At 54.9% G+C, this 24,455-nt stretch overlaps 1 protein-coding gene across 2 annotated transcripts in view; it reads right to left on the bottom strand.

The window, feature by feature from the left end:
• Window positions 1-345: 345 nt before the first annotated feature.
• Window positions 346-24,455, bottom strand: part of SHROOM1 (shroom family member 1) — a 53,850-nt gene continuing 29,740 nt past the window's right edge. For both annotated transcript variants that reach the window (XM_029050550.2, XM_029050551.2), the window contains exons 2-8: window positions 14,170-16,874; window positions 13,488-13,543; window positions 10,457-11,056; window positions 7,011-7,586; window positions 5,732-5,882; window positions 4,447-4,719; window positions 346-2,660 (exon numbers count right to left, since the gene is read on the bottom strand). In XM_029050550.2, the coding sequence (XP_028906383.1) occupies window positions 2,406-2,660; window positions 4,447-4,719; window positions 5,732-5,882; window positions 7,011-7,586; window positions 10,457-11,056; window positions 13,488-13,543; window positions 14,170-16,874 (4,616 nt within the window). In that variant the 3' untranslated portion in view covers window positions 346-2,405. The remainder of the gene's footprint in view (window positions 2,661-4,446; window positions 4,720-5,731; window positions 5,883-7,010; window positions 7,587-10,456; window positions 11,057-13,487; window positions 13,544-14,169; window positions 16,875-24,455) is intronic.

The following is a 24,455-nucleotide window of genomic DNA, read 5'->3' as shown; positions in this document are numbered from 1 at the left end:
GGCTCACAGTCTAAGTAGGAGGGAGAATAGGTTTTGAATCCCCATTTTATGGATGAGGAAACTGAGGCACAGAGAAGTTTAAGTGATTTGCCCAAGGTCACACTGCAGGCAATTGGCGAAGCTGGGATTGCCGAGTCCTCCGACTCCTGGGCTTGAGTTCTTTCCGCTAGGCTATGCCGCTCCTCCCCCATAGAATCACAGGGTCTATGGGTGAACCTCGGCTTGTATCGGTTGATTACCCAAAGTGCTCTCTCCCAAGCTTGGCGCTGATCAGAGCAGACGGCACACAGTGCTCAATCTTGTTTCTTGTGTGGGAACCATATGAGCTCCAGGCTCCACAGAGGCCCGCTTGGCAGATTCATTTTTATTTGAAAAGGAAAAACATTCCACAATCAGCGTGGCTGGACGGACTGAATGATTTCGTTAGAGACACTTGCCGTTCTCAGTTTAAAAGGAAGCCTGAACCCGTCAGTCAGATGCCTTTCTCCCCTGGCAGCTCCTGCTGCTCTCACCACAGCCCAGCCTTCCGTGACTGACTGCAGGCAGCTTGCGGGAGGAGACCGGGGCCCTCTTGAACCCTGGGTCAGGATAGGGCGAGGGGTCAGACGGAATTGCCTCGGGCGGCCTCTTCTCCTCGAACCAGGAAACCAATCCTGGTTTAGGGTGTGAGCCCCTGGGAGACGAGGCGGACTGCGCTCTCGGACATCTCCTTGGTCCCTGCATTTCCCCAGCCGGGCTGGGCCGGGTGGGTGTGGTCCCCAGAACTGGGATGACTCAGAAATTCCCCGGATACGGTTCCAAACCACAAGGCAGACCTCAACTCGACCTGAACCTGGGGGCTCAGACTTAGGAAGAGGGATGACGTCTCCCCCGGGGGTCAACACGGTATCCCACTGTATCCCAGGTTCTGAGGGACCCCCAGCTCAGCGCCCGCCTTCCTGCTTCTCCCTTCAGACGAGTCTCACCCAGCCAATCTGGGGGAGTCGCTGGGTCATCGTGCTCAGCTCTGGGGGTCCGAGAATGATCAGACCCCCCAGGTGCCGGATCCTGGATGGAATGGGAATGGCCATGGGGGCACTGCCACCCCTCCGGGCAAAGCTCCCGGCAGATGGCACTGCCGCAGCCAGATCAGGCAGTGAAGGCGTTAACCTAAGACCTTCTGCTGGGGCTGGGGGCGGGGTGGCTGCAGGATGGGAGACAGGGTGGGGGTGGGATGATGTCAGAATCTCCAGGATCCCAAAAAAGAAACTCTTTTCCTCAATCCATTCTTCCCACAGCACATTTCTGAGGACACCCACCCCAGGCAGCCTCCGGGCAGCCCCTTCCGGTGCCTGGCTCTGAGCCCGGACCCTTCTGCCAGGCCCAGGACCCCAGAGCCAGAGAGGAGAGGCTGGAGGGGAGCTGGTGGTCCCCATAACTGTCTCCAGATGAAAGGGCACGTTTCACTGACGTTACAGAAACAGAATAAATTAGTGAAAGAGACCCCGGAGGGCCCTGGCTGGAAGAGAGTGGGCGGCCAGCTGCCGGCCCTGCCAGGGAATGGCCCCAACTGGGGCAGAGATGGTCGCTGCATGGGGCTGGGGCCGGACTAGCGTCCCTGAATGGTCTGGAATTTGGAAGCTAATTGAGGCCCTATGGGAGGGGCATCAGCTCCAACAGAGGAAGCGGTATCACCTGTCCCTGGGCCCTGCCCTGCCCTGCCTGTTTGCCCCTCGGGCAGCCTGTCCTGAGGGTGAGGGGGTCCAAAGCCTAGCAGCCCCACCCCCCCAACCCAAGGGCAACGGTAAGAGATTTCTAAGCACAACTCCACTGGCCTGCCTGATGTTCCCGAGACTAAGCAGGAGGGACAGGAGAGGGAGACACCGCCTTCTCCCACCTCCCTACCCCATCCCAGTCCTGAGCTCCCAGTTCCTGTCTCCTGGATCCGGAGGTTCGGGGCTGAGAGCTGAGGATGGACCCAGAGGGCTTTTCCCGTCAAGGTAGTTCTCTTTCTGCCTGGGCTGGAGGAAACAGTGCCCTCAGTCTGCCCCTCACACACTGCCTACAAAGTTCCCTGGCCCTTCAGCCTCCTGGCCTGAGGTCGACCTCTCCCTTTTATTCCTGAGACGCCGTGGGCAAGAAAAGCAGGGCAGAGAGGCAGAGGGGAAGCAGGTCACTGGCTGGACCCTGAGACCTGAAATGTCCTGATATCATCGGGGGCATGGAGATTCCAGGGACAGGGGGATGCAGGGAAGGGCTCACCCACCAAGTGCCTGTCAACACCGTGGCCCCAGCCGCTTGGTGTGAACTGAAACTGGGAAGGCCAGAGGGCCCTCCCTAAGTAGTGCCAACCTCTGTGCCCCACACCCCGATCCTGTGCCCCCAGAGTCCTGCCAGCACATGTCCGGGAGGAGCCGGCCCGGGGGTCAGAGGGGAATGCTGCTTTGAAGACTCTCCAGCTGCTCTTCACAAAACATGATCCGCTCATCCAGGCCCTTCTGCTCCATGAGCAAGGAGGCCTTGGTCCGCACGAAGTCTCGATAGTCCTGCAGCTGTGCGGGGGGCAGCTGCTTGGACAGGATGCCGCAGACGACCCGTTCCCGCCGGTCCAGGTTTTCTTTCAGGTCCTTGGCGTCCTCCCGCTGCCGGGACAGGAGGCTGAGCCGGTCATTCAGCGATTGCTGGGAAAACACAGATGAGCCATGGTAAGCCCAACTGAGCTCTGAATTTCCGGCCCCCCCAGGGAAATGCCCAGAGCACTGGCCCAATGGACTCATGGGAAACGCTGGTGGCTGCCTTCCCCGGGAGGACCGTCTACTTGGGGGGTACATGTTTGATTTCACCCTGAAAGAAGCAATGCGGCCTAATGGAAGGGGCACAGGCTTGGGAATCAATCAATCCATCGGCGGTATTTATTCAGCACTTTCTGTGTGCAGAGCACTGTATTAAGTGCTTGGGAGCATATGATACAACAGAGTTGGTAGACATTCACGGCCCACAGCAGGCTGGAGAGATTGCCTGTTACATGACCTTGGGCAAGTCATTCACTCCTCTGTGCCTGTTTCCTCTTCTGTAAAATGGGAATCAAACCCCTGTTTTCTCTAGCTTGTTGTGGGCAAGGAATGTGTCTGTTATACTGTTATAATGTACCCTCCCAAGCGCTTAGTACAGTGCTCTACACAGTAAGATCTCAATAAATGATTCATACCCCTTAAATTGTGAGCCTCAGATTAGACTGTAAGCCCGTCAATGGGCAGGGACTGTCTCTATCTGTTGCCGATTTGTACATTCCAAGCGCTTAGTAAAGTGCTCTGCACATAGTAAGCGCTCAATAAATACTATTGAATGAATGAATGAATATGGAGCAGGGTCGTGTCTGACCTGATTACTCTGTATCTACCCCACAACTTAGTACAGCGCTTGGCACATAGGAAGAACTTATTAAATACCACAATTATTGTTTTTGAAATCATCAAGTTGGACTTCCATGAATGATCCCCCCGTCTGCGGGTCCTGCAAACAGAACCCCCTGTGGAGGTCCCAGACACCTGCATCCCTACCTTCACCCACTCTCTACCCCTCTTTTTTTTAATGGTATTTGTTAAAAGCTCACTATCTGCCAGGCACTGTACTAAGCACTGGGGTAGACAAAAGATAACCAGGTTGGACACGGTCCATGTCCCACGTGGGGTTCTCAGTCTTAATCCCCATTGTACAATGAGGTAACTGAGGCACAGAGAAGTTAAGTGACTTGCCTGAGCTCATGCAGCAGACAAGTGGCATAGCTCAGATTAAAACCCAGGTCCTTCTGACGACCAGGCTCATGCTCTATCCACTAGGCTACGCTGCTCCTACTGGACCGTGCTGCCTCTCCTGCCCCTGCTCGCTCTCAGCTCCTCCCCCTCCTGCCTCTCCCCTGCCCAAACCACTTGCTGGGCCTGGGGCTTCTTTGCAGTCACCCCGGCCCTGCTCTGGGCCATCTGCTGCCTGAGGAATAATACGACTTCCACTATTAACAATAATAATAGTGATAATAATAGTACTTGTTAGGCACTTACTATGTTCCAGGCACTGTACTAAGCACTGGGGTAGATACAAGCTAATCGGGTTGGACATAGCTTCGGTCCCACATGGGGCTCACAGCCTTAATCCCCATTTTAGAGTTGAGATAATTGAGGTTCTGAGAAATGAAGTGACTTGTCCAAGGTTACACCACAGACAAGTGGCGGAGCAGGGATTAGAACCCAGGCCCTTCTGATTCCCAGGCTTCTACTCTATCCATTAGGCCACGTTGCTCTTCGGAAGGAAGGAAGGGAAGGATGGAGCACCTGCCTGGATGGTTTGCTCCGAGGAAACAGCCAGGCAAGGTAATCCAAGCCCCAAGGGAGCAGATCGGGGCTCAACACTCAGTGACCTGGACAAGACACCCCTTTCCCCCGTCCCGCCCCTCCCTGCCACCTGCCTCACCCGCTCCTCGGCGTCGGTGCTTTCGTCCACCCTGGCCAGCGCGTTCTGCACGCGGGCCAGGCGGCTGGACAGGCAGAGCAGGAGACTGACCACCTTCTCCAGGTCGCCGATGAACTGAGCGTAGCGCTCGTGCTCGTTGGGCTTGCAGGTGTGGCGCACCAGCTCGTCCAGCTCCGTCCCCCAGCGGGCACAAGCCTTCGCCGCCGCCAGCACCGAACGCCGCTCCTCCCGCAGCCCGTGCAGCTTGTCTCGCAGGAGCCCCGCCAGCTCCGCCTGCCACCGGGGAAGAAGGGCAGGGCAAAAAGGCAACATTTTTATTATCCTCCTTCCTGAATCGCTCTCCGACTTGGAGCCTTGGCGGACTTCCAGATGTGTGGTCCCCCGAGGGGTTCCCGGAAGATGGGAGGGGCGGCTCACAGGGACCCAGAAAGCACCGACTCCCCACCCTGGCCCTTGACGTCACCACGCCAACCGGATGCTGCAGCCAGAGCTGGGAATGTGTCCGAGGTTCAGCTGGTTCTGTCTCTGGGCAGCCCCGAACGTTGGGTGTGGAAAGCTCCAATCAGGAGGTCCTCATGAGCCATCCAGGTTGGTCCCAGGCATCCCTAGTTCTGCAGCCCCTGCCAAGCCAGCAGCCCCAGATCCCCACAAAGACTACATGTCCGGAGGTATCTACGGCATTTCTGGGCTAATGGATCCCAAGACCATTATCCAGTGGCCTGGGTTCAAAGAGGCGAGTAACTGATCTACCCACCGGGGGGTTGCCAGGGCCAGCCCCAACCTCAGGAAAGCACAGAGCCAAACTAGACCTTTTCTAGAACCTGTCTAGCCTCATTCCGGACACAGCTCCAGCACCTGCCTGGCCAGGGAGCCTAGCACAACCTTGGCCAGGGAGTGGCCCAGCACTGTAAGCTCACTGTGGGAAGGGAATGTGTCTGTTTACTGTTGTATTGTACTCTCCGAAACTCTTAGTAGAGTGCTCTGCACACAGTAAGTCCTCAATAAATACAATTGAATGAATTGTTTAAGCAGGAACCCAGATCACTGCCTTGATCTGGGGAGGGCCCAGCCAACTGAGCACTTCCATTGGTGTTACAGTCTGGAAGCCAGTACTGGACTCCTTAGTCTCCCAAAGGGTAGGGCCCACCAGCAGAGATGTTTCTGAGCAGGGCAGCTGGCCCAGTTCTTCCTGGGAACCACTGGACCGCACTGTCCAGCACCCTGCCGGTGCCCTGTCCGTAGCCCACCCACACCGTGCCTGTGCCCCGCCTCCTGGAGTATGTACCTTTTTAGCTGTGATGCCGTCAGGGTCAGCTGCTGCCCCCTTGCTTGGCAACTGGACGCGCTGGGGATCGGAGGGGGCCGGGTCAGCCTCCGGGGCTGGATCCTGTTCGGCGTCAGCCACCATTACTGTCACGGGGCTATCGGGGCTCTGCCTGGCCAGAAATCGAAAACCACACATCAGTGCAGGGAGAAGACAGCCGGTCCTGGACCTCCCTCACGGTCTGGCCTCCAGGGGCTAAGCCTGTCACCCACACCAGGCCTTGGGCACGGCCAGTGCTGGGTCACCCATGGCCCCCATGGCCCAGGATCTGTCTCCATCAGGGGCAATGGGAAGCTTAAAGGACAGCATTACACCTTGTCCTCTAGGTCATTTATCTGGGTGGTAAGGGGTGGACCACTCAACACCCCCCCATCTCCTTGAGAAGGAGCATGGCGTAGTAGATATAGCACAGGCCTGGGAGTCAGAAGGTCACAGGTTCTAATCCCCGCCCTGCCTCTTGTCTGCCGTGTGACTTTGGGAAAGTAAATTCACTTCTCCGTGCCTCAGTTCCTCATCTGTACAACGGGTATGGAGACTGTGAGGTCCACGTGCGACAGGGACTGTGTCCAACCCGATTTTCTTATATCCACCCGTGCTTAGTTCAGTGCCTGGCACATAGCAAACCATTTACAGATATCATCATTATTATCTTTCCCTCATCCATGATTATCTGAACACTGGAGACTTTCCACTGAGTTGAGGGAGTGAACGAAGGCGAAGGGAGGCCAGTAAGGGCCAGGAATGACTCTGTGATCTGAGCCCCGGAGGGGAGGGGGCTGAGAAGACGTGGCCAGAGGAATCAGGAGACACCTCTTGTACCTCTCAGCTCTGTCCTCTCGGCACACTGAGGCCAGACTCCCACAGCCTCCTCAGGTGGTCTGGACGGAGGGGGAAGAGGAGTCACCATGGCAGGGGTTTGGCTACTGACCGCTCTCCCAGGCCCCTGACCACTCCCATCCCCCCGCCTCCCAGGCCAGGTCAAGCAGGCGGTCTGGGGTCTGAGGGGTGGGAATTGGACTAGGAGGCTGACACCGGAATTGCCTCCGGCTGCCTGGGATGGCCTCGAGTTGGCGGGACAGGCAGGCTCTGCAGGGGCAGCCAGCTCTCAGGTCCTGGGTCCACACCGGGAGAGAACTCCAGGCTCTGTCACCTGAGCAGCAGCTCCGCTGGGGTCCGCCCTTTGACCTGTCCCCTCTCAGCTCCACGTGCCCATGTGCCCACGAGGACCTGATTTACTTACTCCCCGCCAGCGGTGCTGGGGACCTCCTCTCCTAGCCTTGCCCTCCGCTTCCTGTCTCCTCTCCCCAGGGTGGTGAAGCTCTCTGGGAACAGCCCTTCCATGAGGTCCAGAGCTGTCTTCCGGGCGGGGTACGGGGACAGGACATCTGCCAGAGACTGGTCTTCGGCAATGATCTCTAGAGCAAGTTCTTGGCATCGTCGGTCCCTGGGCTCCTGGAGCCCCAGCGTGGGTGACTCTCCCCTGGCCTCCAGGCCTGGCGAGGCACAGGCTGTGGATTCCGGGGGCGAGGCTGGCGGGGAAGTATTCTCTCTTCGGTCGGGCTGAGCCGGGCAGCGACTGGGGCTTTCTGCTACCCGTTCCTGGGAAAGCTCAGCTCTCCAGTGCTGGGGACTTCTTCCCAGAGGCTGGCAGGCTGGGGTCTGTGTCCCGGCTTCCCTCTCCTTCTTCTGGATCCTCTCCAGAGGAGGGGCCTGGCAGAGCACAGCAGGGACAGCAGAATAAGGGTCTTCTTCCTTCAAGGCCTCTCTCCTTCTCTCTGCCCTAAGCTTGGGCTCGGTGCCCTCAGGACCAGAGAAGCTGGAAGAAAGGGACAGGGTCAGAGTCAGAGAGCTAGAGGAGGCTGACAGAGGTCATCTGGTCAAGTCCCCTGCCTACTTATAATAATAATAAATAGTACTTGTGGTATTTGTTAGGCACTTATTATGTTCCAGGCACTGAACTAAGCATTGGGGAGGGAATACAAGCAAATTGGTTTGGACACACAGTCCCTGTCCCACATCGGGCTCACAGTCTTAATCCCCATTTTACAGATGAGATTTTACAGATTTCCACTAGGCCGTGTTGCTTTCCTTTCTCCCTGGGGAAATCCCGGCCGAGCCCCTTCCACCCTCCCTGGGATCAAGCTGAGGATGGGGCCAGCTCCCTTCCTCCATGTGGGGCAAGAGAAGTTTTCCAGTCTTCCCTGCTCCTTCCCCACAGAACCATATGCTGGCCCAGCAGGGCTGCGGGGCAGGTGAAGGGCTCTGGGTCTTCACTGGGCAATCCCACTGAACTGGTGGACACCCTATGCTGCCCTCCCCAGTCCCTGCCCAAGATGGAGATGGCAGCTGGACCACAGAGGAAACTGGACTTGGCTGGTGAGTATTCAGCGTGGCTCACTGGAAAGAGCACGGGCTTTGGAGTCAGAGGTCATGGGTTCGAACCCCAGCTCTACCACTTGTCAGCTGTGTGACTTTGGGCAAGTCACTTAACTTCTCGGTGCCTCAGTTACCTCATCTGTAAAATGGGGATTAAGACTGTGAGCCCCACGTGGGACAACCTGATTCCCCTGTGTCTACCCCAGCGCTTAGAACAGTGCTCGGCACATAGTATGCGCTTAACAAATACCAACATTATTCATTCATTCATTCTTTCTTTCGATGACATTTATTGAGCGCTTACTGTATGCAAAGCACTGTACTAAGCACTTGGAACAGTACAATCCAACAACAGACATAGTCCCTGCCCATAATGAACTCTGTCTAGAGGTGGAGACAGACATTAATATACATAAATAAATTACAGATATTCATTCAATCATATTTATTGAGTGCTTACTGTGTGCAGAGCACTGTAGTAAGCTCTCAGAAAGTACAATTCAGCAACAAACAGAGACAATCCCTATCCAACAATGGGCTCACAGTCTATACATATGTGTTGTCCCACTTTGAACCATTCATGGCCTCCCTATGGCTGCCTCTGAGGGGACATCCTGTGGGCATACACAGTATCCTGAACTCCCACCTCGATCACCTCTTGCTCCTTCCTGCATTCACTTCAGGTCTGCCTCTACAACTGTGGCTGTCCCCCCGTGTCTCTGTTGGGGTTATCCATACACTGCCCATGCCAGGGGCCAGGGGCTGAGACAGAGGCAGGAAACAGGTGGGACAAGGGCAGGGACCACTCTCCAACCCACGACTTTCCCACCACCTGACACGACATCACCATCCTCCTGCCTCACAGGCCTGGAACCACAGCATTATCCTTGTCTCATTTCTCTCATTCAACCCACTTATTCAGTCTGGCACCAAATCCCATCAGTTCTACCTTCAAAACAATCTCTAGAATCCACCCCTTCTTCTCATTCCAAGCTGGTCATAACCTGCTGCAATTACTGCTCAGCCTCCTCACTGACCTCCCTGCCTCCAGCCTCTCCCCTTTCCAGTCCATACCTTATTCATGCTGCCCAATTCATTTTCTAAAATATCAACTTATGCACATCTCCCTGCTTCTCAAAAATTTTTAGTGGCTGCCTATTCATCTCTGCATCAAACAAAAACTCCTTATCTTCAGTTTTGATACCACCTTCCTCTCCCACTACAATCCAACTCACTCACTCTGCTCCTCTAATACTAACCTACTCACTGTACCTCGAACTCAGCTCTCGCTATTGACCACTTAATAATAATAATAATAATGTTGGTATTTGTTAAGCGCTTACTATGTGCCGAGCACTGTTCTAAGCGCTGGGGTAGACACAGGGGAATCAGGTTGTCCCACGTGGGGCTCACAGTCTTAATCCCCATTTTACAGATGAGGTAACTGAGGCACCGAGAAGTTAAGTGACTTGCCCAAAGTCACACAGCTGACAAGTGGCCGAGCTGGGATTCAAACCCATGACCTCTGACTCCAAAGCCGGTGCTCTTTCCACTGAGCCACGCTGCTTCTCACATACTCCCTCTGGCCTGGAACTCCCTCCACCCTTATATTCGACAGTCTATCACTCTTCTCACTTTAATAGCACTACTTAAATTAAGTCTCCTCCAAGAAATCTTCCCTGATTATCCCCTCATTTCCCCACCCTAACTCACACTTTTTCTGCAATGCCTATGCACTTGGGTCTGAACCCCTTAAGAACTTAGATACTCACCCCACCCACCCCCAGCCCCACAGCACTTAAGTAGATATCCTTACATTCTGCTGCTTTCCATATTGGTAACTCATTTTAATGTCTGCCTCCCCACCTAGATGGTAAACTCCTTGAGGGCAGAGATCATCACTACCATGTGAGGCAGCAAGGCCTATTGGAAAGAGCAAGGGTCTGGGAGTCAGAGGATGTGGATTCTAACCCCAGCTCAGCCACCTGTCTGCTGTTTGACCATGGGCAAGTCGCTTAACTTCTCTGTGCCTCAGTTCCTTCGCAGGGATTAAGACTGTGCGTCTCCTGTGGAACAAGGACTGTCCAAACCGATTAACTATTATCTACCCCAGCTCTTAGAACAGGGCTTGGCACACAGTAAAAGCTTAATAAATACCACAATTGCCATTATTACGCCTTAAAAAAAATACCAATTGTGTTATATTGTATGCTCCCAAGTGCTTAGTATAGTAGTGTGCCCACGACTAGTGCTCAGCAAATACCACTGAGTGGTTGACTGGGTCGAGGTAAGGGACAGGGGCAGCATTACCTGGTCTGGGGCTCAACAGTCCCTGGCTTCTCTCCAGAGGTCCCAGGTGGAGGCTGCAGTGTTGGTACGGAGGCAGGGAGCGTTGCCACGTAGGGTGTCCAGGGGCAGGGGGCATCTCCAGAGGGCCTGCTCTGGCCAGGCGGGGAGTCTCTCAGGAAAACGTCATCTGGTCCAGGGGACGAGGGAGGGGAGAGTAGAAGAGGGCCAGGTGGGCCTGGTACAGGCCACTCTGAGGCTGGGGTGGGTCCAGTCCCGAGGCAGGTGACCTGCGAGCTGAAAGAAACACCCCCGGCCTTGGTGCAGGACAGTCTCGTGGACATGGGGACCACCGTCTCTGCTCCGTCCGATCCGCAAGGGGGTTCGGGGTTCGGCAGGCACGACCGGCCCCAGGGCGCATCGTAAGGGGCAGGGAGGTGGCTGTAGGGGGTCTCCATGGCGGTCTTCCTCCCCATCGAGGGGGCAGGGGGCATTAGGTCGCACCGGCATCGTGGAGGGGGAAGCAGCTCCGAGCTCTGGTGAGTCATTTCCGAGGTACCGGGCTCCTCCGCTGCCACTCCATCTCCTCCACAGGGGGGCCGCCCTCCGCTTTCTGCTGGGAAACTAAAGCCAGGCTCACGTGAACAGCTGCCCAGAGTTATCGGCCCGAGTCATCTGGCCCTGAACAGAACCCCCGTGCAAGATGCCCGCTCCGTGGATGCCGTGCTCAGATCCCTGCAGCTGCCTCTGCTCGGGACCCCCGACAGCTGAGCAAACCCCAGGGGTCAAAACCCCCAGAGACACAGGCCCTGGAGGTGAAGGCAGCCTGGGGCAGGCAGCTGGGTGGTTGGTGTCTTCCCCAGCTCCAACCCGTGGCATCCCCCCTTTACCCTCATTGCCCCCTACTTCCCGCCCCCTGTCCATCCCTGGGGCCCTTTCCACTGTAAGCTTGCTGTGGGCAGAGAATGTCTGTTATATTGTTATATTGTTCTCTCCCAAGCGTAACAATACAGTGCTCTACACACGGTAAGCACTCAATAAATACAATTGAAGCTGGGATCGAGGCCTGCAGCTGGGAGCTTCCAGGTGCCTCGCCAGGAGAGGAAACCCCCAGCTCTGCTTCCCCAGCAGTAAAACGGGGATTGAGACTGTGAACTCCATATGGGACAGAGGCTGGGTCCAATTCTAGCTTGTAACTGCCCCAGCTCTTAGAACAGTGCTTGACACGAAGTAAGCGCTTAATGAATCCAAGTGCTCAGTACAGTGCTCTGCACATCGTAAGTGCTCAATAAATACGATTGAATGAATGAATGAACAAATACCATTATTATTAGTTTTTCTGGTCGAATGTGAGAAAGCACACCCAAGCTGCAGTCAAGAAGCCCAGAGGGATGAGGGGCGGTGTCATCTGCCCAGCGACCAGTTGGGGGCACTGGTGGCTCGGGGAATGCTGCGGGATCAGGTTTGGAAGTTCCACCACGGTTGTGGATTTGGGAAAACTCTCTTTGTGGGCCCAGGGCCTGTCCCTGAATGGTCATCCCTTGGTACAGGGCCTGCTCTCTCAATGCTGACCTCTGGTCCTCCGCCTCTCCTCTGTTTCCCTGACATTCCCGAAAATCCCCAGGGCCGGGGGGGTAAACCGACCCCCTCTCCAGATCCTTGGAGCAAGAGGCCTGGGGCAGGTGACTGGCAGTGTCTCCCCCATGCCCCGACCTGGGGTTTCCCCACTTAACCTTCACTACCCACCTGCCTGCCAACCAGTAGGACACTGGGGCCCTGGCTTCTTCCCCGCCTTCTACCCCCACCCCTGGGCCGCCTTCAGCAGCATGTGGGAGGGCGGCACTGCGGCGGGAGGGTGGCCCGGTTTAGCCCATACACCAAGGGCTAATGGGAAGGCAGAGCCAGGCTGGTAATAATAATAATAATAATAATTATGGCACTTCCTATGTGCCAAGCACTGTTCTGAGCACTGGGGCAGATACAAGTTAATCAGGTTGGATACAGTCCCTGTCCCACATGGGGCTCACACTCTTAATCCTCGTTTTACAGATGAGGTAACTGAGCCCAGAAAAGGTAAGGGACTTGCCCAAGGTAACACAGCAGACATGTGGCGGAGCTGGGATTAGAACCCAGATCCTTTTGACTCAAAGGCCCATACTCTAGGCCACGCTGCTTCTTGTCACCTGCAGGAGTGACTGTGTCCAAACAGGCCGCTCAGCAGCCCAGGAGCCACCGTGCCATACACCCAGCCCAGGCTTCCACCCCTAGTCACCGCACTCTGCCCGGAGAGTGCAAAGATGGTAAGCCCCGCCTTAGGTGACCCCACTGCCTTGGCCAAACTCGTGCCTCATGTCTGGCTTGAGAGGGAGCGAGGAGAAACGTGGTCTGGAACCACAAGGAAAGCCCACCCTCGGGTCCCCGGTGGGTGAATCGGCCGAGGGTTCCTCAACTTCGGCCCTTAGTCCAGAGTTCAAGTGACTGGTCAAGAGCCAGAAGCAGCGTGGCCTACTGGATAGAGCACAGGCCTGGGAATCAGAAGGACCTGGGTTCTAATCCTCACTCTGCCACATGACTGCAAGTCACTTCACTTCTCTGGCCTCAGTTACCCTATCTGTAAAATGGGGATTAAGACTTTGAGCCCTATGAGGAACAGGGACTGTGTCCAACCGGATTAGCTATACCTACCCCAGTGCTTAGTACTGGCACATAGTAAGCGCTTAACAAATGCCAAAAAATAAAAATAAAAAGAAACCCTGGAATCGGAGGTTCCATTGTTGGGTCAGTGAGAGTCGTCCCACTGCACTCAAACTCCCACTTCTCGGAGAACCAACCTGTCCCCCATAGTGGGGGGCCCTTCAGCCATGGTTGGTGTGGACGCTGGCGGTGGGGGGAGGGGGAGCAGAGGTCAGCAGGGGGTACCAAGGTTCCCGAGCACAGCTCCAGTGGCCCAGAAAGGCCCAGGAAGAGCGACCGAAAACTTCACATCCCTGGGGCGAGGAAGCGCATACACCGTTGCCAGGCCTGCCACCCCAGGGGGCATAGATGCCAGCCTTACCTGAGTGTCCTGGACCAGCCTGCCCAGCTGGAGGGTGCTGCGCCTCGGAGGGAGACCTGGAAGGGAAGCCACATGGTCAGCCTCTGGATCCTGGGGTCTGAGGCTTTGCTGAACCCCTCCCCTCCACCTCTGACGCCGCTCTTCCCGACTTCACCCTGTTCCCACTTTTCCCAATGCCAGCAGGCACAGACTCACTCCTCACCCAGGGCCACGGACCACAGGCGCACTCGGAAGTACAGATGCATTCCAGGAATGGTCTCCCCCCAATTACTCCTCCATCTCCACTTCTCCCCTGTCCTCAAAGTCCCTCTGGGGTTTGTTGATCTAACCCGAGGGAACCCTCCCACTCCTGGTCATTGGGTGAGGGCGGGGTGGTAGCTGATCCACCCCCAAGCGTTCAGGGTTTGGGCAGGGCCCCTCTGGGCTGGGGTAGGGGGAGAAGAACAGGATCTTGGTGGGGTCCGATGGAGGCCAGGCAGGGGCGGTCTACTGGGCTGTCCCACAGCTCCTCCAGTGGGGAGGACCAGAGACCCTAGAGGGAGCTGCTCAGCTTCTTGCCTTCGAGGATCCAGCGGCCCACGCTCGGCCTCCCACCTCTCTCTCCCGGCTCCCTCGGCCCAGGCCCCAAGAGTCGGGATGGTCCTCGGCCCCACGGGGAGGCCCCTCCCACCCCTGCTCCTACCTGAGCCGACGGGGTCGACCTGGCTCTCTCTCGGGCCATCCCAGAGGCGAGGGTGTCTGGACCAAGGAGCTCTTCGGCTGAAGGCCACTCGGTGGTAGAGCTGCCTTGTGCGGCCCTGCCTGCTAGAGGCTGGGCCTTCCTCAGCAGCTCCTGGGTCGGGGGCGAGGCAGGGTCACGGGGCCTGGCCCCCGGGGCCGTGACGGTAGAGGGGGGCTCCGGAGCCCAAGCCGCCGGGAGGGTGGGACCCACGGCCTCGGCCCCGGGGCTTCTCCGGGGAACCCCGGGTCCGGCCGACCCGCCTTCTGAGAGCCTGCTGGCGGTGGAGGGACGCTTGTGAGGGGACGGCCTTTGTGGGGGTGCGGGCGTGGGCTGGGCACTGGATGGGCGCTGGCAGGCCTTCCGCTCCATGTACCGCATGAGGGCGGCCTGTTGGATCTGCTTCAGCTCGGTCTTGGAGAGGCTGGAGCTCGACAGTGTCCTCCCGCGCTTCTCCAGGGACGGCCCCCGAGCCTCTGCCGCCGCCGCCTCCCCTTCCCCTGGCAGGCCAGGCCAGGGCCTCTCGTCGTCCCCGGTGGCCCCTGCCCCCTGGCCCACCTGGTCCAGCTTCCCGGGTTCCGAGAAGCACCACTTCCGCTGCTCCTTGGTCAGCCTCTTCCTCCCTGCGCTGCGCCCAGCCTGGGGATGCCCAGCTGCCTCGTCCTGGACCCCGGTATCCGGTGCCACATCGGGCGGGTTTGCCTGGCCTTCCCGCGGGGTGTGGGACAGGGAGAAGGAGCGCAGGTGCTCAATCGAGGGCCTCTGAGAGGGCTTTGGCCGGAGCCGGACGGGCAGGCTCATCTGCAGATCCTTCCGCTTGAAGGATGTCTCCCTCAGGACCTTCCTCTGGGCCACCTTCAGCCGCTCCCTGTAGTCCAACTTGAAGCCCTCTTCCAGTGAGGAGGCAGGGCTGGCCAGGAGGGGCTCCCCACTCTCCAACTGTAGCTCAGCACCCACGGGCTGTAGCCGGCCTTCCCCCCGGATCTTGATTGGAGCAGAGACCGGGGGGTTAGGGCCAGATGGGGGCGTCTGGGGCAGGCTCTCCGAAAGCGGCTCCGCGGGGCTCAACAGGCCCGAGACCCTCCCCCCTGAGAGGTAATAGAGTAGAGGGGTTCCCTGCTTGCTTATCTTCTCCCCGGGATGGTCCCGGGGGCCCCGGACCGCTGGTCCCCTCGGAGGCTGGGCTGCCAGGCCAGGGGTGGCCTTCACCGCTTCCTCTGGCTGGGAGGGAGGACAAGGGTCAGGTCTGCTGACTCCCATGATGGTCTCCCTCCAGAACCCGAGTGGGGCCTGGCCCAGTCCGCCCTCGGCAGGCCCGTGGCAGGGTGGGAGGTCTGTCCACCCACCCAGCTGCCCGTCCCCCAGATGTTCCACCGCGTTGGCCCCACCAGGATCAGAGTGGGTCTCCATGTGTTGCCTTGGGGGTGGGGCTCGCCCACCCCACCTACCCCCCTCTCTCTCTCTCTCCGGGCGGCCTTGCAGACTCCAGCTGGCCACGCTCGGCCTCCTGTCCAGGCCGTGGCCCTCGGGCGCCGACTCACCAGCCGGAGGGCGGCTCGGCCCTCGGGAGACCCCGCTGCTGCCCCGGGCCGGGGACGGCTCCGAAAGGTGGGGTCCCGGGGGCGGATCCCCTTGCAATCCGAGCCCCGACCCGAGGTCCGAGAAGCTGTTTCCTCCCCAGCGAGGCCGATGTTCACAGCCAACGGCACTGCTCGGCTGGCTCTCTGTGTCGCCGAGGGGGGGCGGGGGTTGCAGAGAAGCCATGCCCACCGGTCCTCGGGCCCCCCGGGTTAGGGGTAGGGCACCTCCCGGAGGGGGAGACCTGGGCAGGGACCTCGACTGCATGTACTCATGTAAAACAAAGGAGGAGGCCCAGGCGGGGACCTGCTGGATACATTTTTTGCTGGCTTCCGAGAGAGGGTCCCAGTCTCCCCTCTCCATTGCCGTTGCCCCCTCACCCTTCTGCCAGGGGTCCCAGAGGTCACAGGAGTAGCCAGGCTCAATGGGAGAGGCCAGGCATGGGCCAGGAGCCCAGGGGTCAATGGGGTCAGTGCCATTCCCCAGGGGAGTGGCCCGCCTGGTGAGATCCAAGCCCTTGAGAGCTGTGTAGCTGTCCAGGCGAGAGGGAGGAGATGGAGGGAAAGAAGAAGGAGGAAGAGGAGGAGGAAGAGGAGGGGAAGGGGACTGACTGCCCAGCTCCAAATGGGAGTTTATTCCAGGCCGTCCCAAGACACCAGCTGGGTGGAGGGGGCTGCCATGGTCCAGCCGTTCGGCCCCGAGATCCGAGCAGGCCGCTTTGGGGTTGTAAATGACGCGGACGTAGTAGGAGTCCATGTAGGGCAGGCGTTCGTGCTCACCGCCCAGTGAGGGGGTGGGGTGCTCGGGCACGTTGGAGCTGCCGGAGAAGGAACTGTAAGCAGAGTCCGCTCGGGCCGGGAGCTGCAGGAGGTGGTCCAGGCTGCTGATGGACCTCGGCGGGGATGACCGGGGGGCGCAGGGGGCCGAGGCCACTGGCTCCAGCAGCTCCGCCATCCCGCCGGTGGGCCGGAGGTGCCAACCTTCTGGGTTGTGCCGGTAGGAAGCCATGGCCTCTTGGCGCTTCCACCGGGAGCTGGGGCCAAGATCAGAATGGCGTCGCTGCAGGCAGGGAGCTACACAAGGCCGGGTGTCTGTAGTCGTGGAGGGAAAAGCAACTGATTACCATGGGGAAATGGGGTAAAAGGCACCCACCGCTGGGCCTGGAAACTTGGCACATGCCAGGTCCACACAGGGCTGGATTCATGCGGGGGTGAGCTTAAATGAGCTCATGCGACACTGAGCCTCGAGCACTGTGGCTTACTGGATAAAGCACGGGCCTGGGAGTCAAAAGGACCTGGGTTCTGCCACATGTCTGCTGTGTGACCTTGGGCAAGTCACTTAACTACTCTGAGCCTCAGTTACCTCATCTGTAAAATGGGGGTTAAGACTGTGAAACCCATCTGGGACAGGGACTGTGTCCAACCTGATTAACTTGTATCTACCCCAGTGCTTAGAACAGTGCTTGGCACATAGAAAGCATTAAACAAGTTCCATAATATTATTATTATCATTATTATTATTGTTAGCTAAGCCATAATTACATTCATGAATATATCCATGCACAATCTATGGTTTGGGGCATATAGAAAAGCTGTTCTAAGGAGAGAAAGTAGGCTCTTTGGGAATAAAAACTACAATCCACATGTTTCAAGACTGACATGGAGCCACAGAACAGCTTTTGGCTCATTCATTTCGTGGGCCCCGCCACGAAGGCCAGTAGTCTTTCTCCCTGCTGCTACTTTTCAGATCTACCCAGTTGGATTGTCTCCCTGGAAGAGATCCAGGCTGAGGGAGAAGGAGGAGGAGGGGAAGGAAAAAGCAGGAGGATGACAGCCATCTTTCACCAATTAATTAAGGTGACTGCCACATTCTTCCTGGGGTAGACAATGCTCTCTCAGGCAGCAGGGTGGGCCCCAGCCTCATCTAAGAGACCCCGGTTCGTGCAAGCAGCTGACAGAGAGGCCCCTGGTTTCTTGCCTTGCTTCTCTGGCCCTTTCCAACAGAGGCAAGATGGGGTTGGTTTGATTCCACATGCCTTTCTGGGCATGGATCTCTGCCATCCGTCTTGGAACGGACACCCTCTAAGAGCTGTCTCCGCTAGGTCCCACCTCCCTCCTGCAGTGAGCCAAGCAGAGGGCAGAGACTCAGCTCGATGGATGTCAGATGAACAGATCAAAGAGGGAGGCACGAATTAAGAGCATATGTGTGTATTCTCACACACATGCACATACACGCATGCATGCATATGCGTGCGTGAGGGCTCCCAGACCTCCACCAGTCATCCCCAGTCCCTGGCAGCTGTTTCCCGTGCTGCCACAATGCCAGATATAGGAATCTCTGGCTTTCCAGCGGCTCCCGCTTCCTCCACACTTGGGAGGACCTAAGGTCACCCTGGCTGGGACCCCCAGAAGGCATCTGGTGCCCCCAGCTGGCCCTGAAGGGACTCAGGGTAAGCAATTTCTCTTGCAGCAGTCTGGGCTGACCCTGGCCTAAGCTGCGGAGAGGCAGGACCCCGGCCACACAAACAAAGAGCAGGGAAATTAGTCTGGAAAAGCTTGTTGGAGGATTCGAATGTGAGGAGAGCAGTCGCCTGTTTGATGTGGGGAGAGCGGGAGGGATGGAAGAAGTGCCAAGCCGGGGGAACAGCGTTAACGGGGACAGAGGAGGGAGTGTGGAGAGCAAGGTTTAGTCAGAAGGTTGGAGTGGAAAGAATGAAGACAGAGAATTGGAGAACAGAAGAGAATAGAGAGGTGAGGAGGGGCCAGATAAGGAGAGCCTTGAAGCCGACTGTAGTTTCTGTTTGACCGGGAGGGACATGGGGAAACAGTGGAGGGGATTTGACAAGAAGAGAGATGTGGGCCGAGTGAAGCTTCAGGAAGATGATCACTGCTGCAGTGGGTAGTACGGATCAGAGCGGGGGCTGGGGGAGAAGCTGGAGGTTGGGAGACCAGCGAGAATAGAGCGATCATCTAGCCGTGACAAGAGAATGATGGGGTCTGCTTATTTCCTCTCCTGTAATTCAGTAACCAGACCAGACCTGTCTAAATATGACCACCGGTTCAGGCTATTTGGAGGGAGTGGGCCTGAATGAACCCTCGACAACCCAAGCCTATCACGACCCCTTCCAGATCATCCCTCGGGCATCTCCTTACCCGGCATCTGGGACGCTCCTGGGAAGGGGGGCAGAGAGAAACTACTTTTTGGAGAAAAATGAGGGTCAAGGGAATGAACAGTGTACCTTACCTTGACCTCACCAAATGATCTCACTTTGCAGGGGATATGCCTGGTAAACTAAGGCCCCGGTGTAATCCGTAAGAGGGAAACTAAACAAGGTAATAAAATGACTTAATTCAGTTTTTTGTCAAGTCAGGGATTCTATCCCAGGAAACTTTTGCTAAAACAACCAAAATAGTATTTATTGAGAGCTTACTCTGTGCAAAGCACTGTAACAAGGGCTTGAGAGAGAATAATAGAGTGAGTAATAATATTAATTAGTACTACTGCTACTAATAATAATAATGGTAACTGTGATTTCAGAAGACCTTGAAGACGGGGAGAGCAGTAACTTGCCAACTGAGAAGAGGGAGGGAAATCCGGGCAGAAAGGAAAGTGTGAGCAAGAGGTATGAGCTGGGTTGTAGTGGGAGAGGAGCGAAGAGAAGTAAGGAGAAAACAATCTCATGAGGCAGGCATTCTCAGTATGAAATCCTCTGACTTGGCCCCAGTGGCCGCCGTGAAACGCATACTGCTCTTCTGATCCTTTGACTCTTCAGCTAGGAGCCTTGCTTGGTCAGTCACGGTACTTATTAAGCACTTCCTATTAGTCAAGCACGATGCTAAGTGCTGAAACAGGTACAAGATCATAGGATCAGACCCAGACACTAACCTACAAGGGGGCTCACGGTCTAAGAGGAAGGTGAGGGGCTCTTTGTTTTGTCTCAAAGATCTGTGGATAGACAGTAGGCGTCGACTTCAGGGACTCCTCCCAGAAAATGTTCCGTTTCCCTCCAAAATTCATTTCCCTGCCTCCACTTCAGCTCAATCAATCTGGTATTGATTTGGAGCAGTGAGGCCTAGTGGAAAGAGCACAGGCCTGGGAATCACATGTTCTGGGTTCTAATCCCGCCTCTGCCACTTGCCTGCTGTTTGACCCTGAGCAAGTCATTTAACTTCTCTGTGCCTCCGTTCCCTCATCTGTAACATGGGGATTCAATACCTATTCTCCTTCCTAGTTACAATATAAGTCCCTTGTGGGACCTGATGAACTGGTATCTACCCCAGGGCTTAGGATAGTGCTTTGCACATAGTAAGTGCTTAGCAAACACCACAGTCAAATTATTTATTGAGTGCTTAGAGTGTGCAGAGCACCATACTATGTGCTTGGGAGATTACACTACAGTAGAGTAGGTAATCACGATCCCTGACCTCAAGGAGCCTACAGTCTAGAGGTGAAAAAGTCCAACAATTCTCCCTGAGCAGTCCTGAGGGAGCTTCCTCTGTGCAGAGCACATACCGAAGAAGTGAGACGGGCTTCCCGCCCCCACGGAGCTTACAGGGGTCATGAGATCTGAGCATTTGGGTGGCCCGGGATGACAGGAAGGACACAGACTTGGAACCAGGCAGGAAAGAGAGGAAACATTTCAGAAAATAATCTGAGGCTCCATGAGAGCTGTGCACCCCACACCCAATATGAGGCCTGCTACAGACCAGGTCTCCGCCCCTCCCACCAAAAATCAGGAGAAGATGAATGCCTACTGCCAAACTTTCCTCTGCCATCACCCAGATCCGCCCCTTGCCCTCCACCCAAACCCTGAGCCCTCACCTTTATCTATTTAGTCCACTGATTTAGTCATTCATTTTTGACTTACTTTTTCTCATGGTATTTGCTGAGTACTTACTATATGCCAGACACTGTAGTAAGTGCTTGGGGAGACACAAGCTAATCAGTTTGGACCCAATTCATATCCCACATGGGACTCATAGTCTTAATCTGTATTTTACAGATGAGGTAATTGAGGCACAGAGAAGTTGAGTGATTTGCCCAAAGTCACACAGTAGACAAATGGTAGAGCCAGGATTAGAATCCAGGTCTTTCTGACTCCCAGGCACATGCTCTATCCACTAGACCATTCTGCTTCTCTAAGGCTTCTCATTTGTCTCTTGGAAAACATATATGCTTGGGAGTCAGGAGATCCATGCTTCAGTCATAGCTCTGCCACTGGCCTGCTGGGTCCCCTTGGGCAAGCCACTTAACTTCTCTGAGCCTCAGTTTCTTCACTTCTAAATGGGGGCAGGACACCAGCTCTCCCTACCTCTTAGGCTGTGAAGCCAAATGGGACAGAGACTATGTGGCATCTGATTAGCTTGCACCTCCCAGAGTGCCTGGAACCCAGGAAGTTCTTAATAAATACTAAAGATGTTTTAGTCTTGTTCCTTTTATACAAATGCAAGTTTCTATCTGCTTAACACCCCACTAGATTATAAATTCAAGGGCAGAGACCATGTCTCTTATTGTAAGCGTCTAAGATCTCAGTGCAAGACTCTGCTCACAGAAGGGGCTTGGAAAACACGGACGTGAGTGGAGAATGCCATGCCCACCGGGCTGGAGTTAACAGCCGCAGCCAGGATTGAAAGAAACAAGAGCTGACAGTGGTCCCTGTGTGCACCCCAGAAAGAAGGCACTGATGCAGGCTGTGGCCAGGAGACTGGAGTACATTTTGTCCCTCTGGATTACTTAATTATCCAGGAAAGGACAAGCAGCAGGCCACAACCACAGCTCCGATTTTCAAGTTTCCTGGTGTTAAAATGACCATTTTCTTTCCAGTTTGCTTGAAAATGACACCATGACCCGAACCAGAGTCCGCAGAGGACACCCACCACCCAGCAAGATAGCCGCCCCCCCCGTACGGTTCCCAGCAGTCTAACCAAGTGCAGTGCCAATCTAACCACATGTAACGCCAATCTAACCACGTGCAGTGCCAGTGGGATTTGTTCTGCCAGAAGAGTACACAAAACTGGTTTAAAAATTGACACACCTAATCTAGATTGAAAGGTTGGCACCTCGCTTTTTCACCTAGCCAGTAACAGGGGCCAGTTTGGCCTCTGACCTTTGACTCATGATCTTTTGCAACCAGTCTCTTCCTGGGAGGCTCAGAGAGATTTGCTTGAACTCTCTATTCCTCCCAAACTAACCTTCTCATCGTGCTTCATTCTCAACTCTCCCGCCTCCAACCTCTTTCTCTCAACCTTCCTCCAGCCTGGAACTCCCTTCTCCTTCTCCCCACCTTCAAAGCTCTCCTGAAGTCACATCTCCAACAGGAGATGTTCCAATCAATCTATTGCATTTATTGAGTGCTTAATGTGTGTAGAGCAGCTTGGGAGAGTAGCAGCACAGTTGGTAGGCATATTCCCTAGCCACAAGGAGCTTACAGTATAAGGGGGAATCAGATATTAAAATAAATGATGGATAGGTGCATAAGTGCTGAGGGCCTGGGGGTGGGGTGAATATCAAGTACTTAAAGGGTACAGATCTAAATGCATAGGTGATGCAGAAGGGAGAGGGAGTAGTGGAAATGAGGGCTTAGTCAGGGAAGGCCTCTTGAAGGAGACATGCTTTAAATATGGCTTTGAAGGTGGGAGAGTGATTATTTGTCAGATATGAAGGGGGAGGAAGTTCCAGGACAGGAGCAGGACATGGTCAAGGGGTTGTTGGCGAGATAGGCAAGATCGAGGTACAATGCGTAGGTTGGTGTTGGAAGAGTGAAGTGTGTATGAAATCAGAGATATAAAATGTGAGGCAGTTAGCTGATTGGCGTCTTTAAAGGAGTTTTTGTTTGCTATAGATGTGGATGGGAAACCACTGGAGGGTTTTGAGGAGTAAGGAGATGTGGATTGAACTTTTTTTAGAAAAATGATCCAAACCACAGATTGAAGTATGGACTGGAGTGGGGAGAAGCAGGAGGCAGGGAAAGCAATGAGGAGGCTGAAGCAGTCATCAAAGCGAGATAGGCTAAATGCTTGGATCAGCAGGGTAGCAGTTTGGAGGGAGAGGACAGGGTGGAGTTTAGAGATGTTATGAAGGTAGAACAGACAGGACTTGGCGACAGAATGAATATGCAGGTTGAATGAGATAGATGAGTCGAGGATAATGCAGGAAAGATGGTGCTGTTGTCTACAGTACTGGGAAAGAGAGGAAGGACAGGGTTTGGGTGGGAAGATAAAGAGTTCTGTTGTGGGCAGGTTGAGATGAAGGTATTGGTGGGGCATCCAGGGAGAGATGATCTGAAGGCAGGAGGAAATGCGAGACTGCAGAGGAGAGAGGTCAGGGCTGGAGATGTAGATTTGGGAATATGATGGAAGAGAGAGTAGTTGAATGAGTTCTCCAAATGAGATGGAAAAAAGAAGAAGACCCAGAACTAAGACTCAAGGGACACCCATAGTTGGAGGGTGGGAAGAGGAGGACTCTGAGAAAGAGACTGAGAAGGAGCGGCTAGAGAAAGAAGAATGGGAGAGGATGGTGTCTGTGAAGCCAAGGTAAGATAATGTTTCCAGAAGAAGTGGGTGGTCCACAGTGTCAAAGGTCCACAGTGTCAAAGGCAGCTGAGAGTTTGAGGTGGATAAGGATGGAGTAGAGGCAGTTGGATTTGGCAAGGAGATCATTGGAGACCTTATAGAGGGCAATTTCTGTGGAGTACAGGAGGTGGAAACCAGATTGGAGGGGGACAAGGAGAGAATTGGAGAAAAGGAAGCGGAGGCAGTGGATGTACACAACTCAGTCAAGGAGTTTGAAGAGGAACAGTAAGGGAAGATGGGGTGATAACTGGAGGGAGCTATGGGGTTAAGGGAGGGTTTTTTAAGACAGGAGAAACATGAGCACCCTTGAAAACCAGGGGAAGGAGCAATTGGAAAGTGAATGGCTAAAGATTAATTTTTCTTCTGCCCAAGTCAAATCTTTCCAACTACTACTTCAGCCCTGTCACCCATAATCCTTTTCTACTTATTGACATACATTCATTTATGTGTTTATGTTTTTAAGAATTTATGCTTTCATTTGTTCACCCATCCAATTTTTGAGTTTTTTCCTCTTGCCTGTCTATTATTCTGTGCTTGTCTTGTCCATGAGATTAAGCCCTCTGAGGGCTGGAAATGTGCGTGCTGCTTCTTTGGCACTCTCCCAAGCTTCTGCACATTATTTGTGCTGCTTCTTTAGCACTTTCCCAAACTTCTGCACATAGTAAGTGCTCAATAAATGCCACTGATTTGTTGATTGATTCCGCTGAGAGATGCTATCAATCCATCCATGGTCTTCATAGAGCACTTACTGTGTGCAAAGCTCTGAACTAGGGTATGGAAGGAGAGTACTACAGAATCCGTAGACACAATCCCTGCCTTCAAGGAGTTTATAATCTAGCGAAGGAAAGACAGACATTAAAATAAACTATGGGTAGTGAGGACCACCAATTTAAGGATAAGTATGCAAGTACGTAAGTGTTAAACCCCCTTTTTCCTCTGTTCCCCTCCCCTCCCCATCACTCTGACTCACTCCCTTTGCTCTACCCCCCCAACAGCAGTTGTGCATATATATACATATTTATAATTCTACTTACTTATACTAATGATGTGTACATATCTATAATTTTATTTATTTATATTGATGCTTGATGCCTGTTTACT

This window comes from Ornithorhynchus anatinus, chromosome X1, assembly GCF_004115215.2.
Source record: "Ornithorhynchus anatinus isolate Pmale09 chromosome X1, mOrnAna1.pri.v4, whole genome shotgun sequence".
NCBI lineage: Eukaryota > Metazoa > Chordata > Mammalia > Monotremata > Ornithorhynchidae > Ornithorhynchus > Ornithorhynchus anatinus.
Note: the sequence above shows the minus strand (reverse complement) of the source record. Positions and strands in the feature narration are given on the sequence as shown.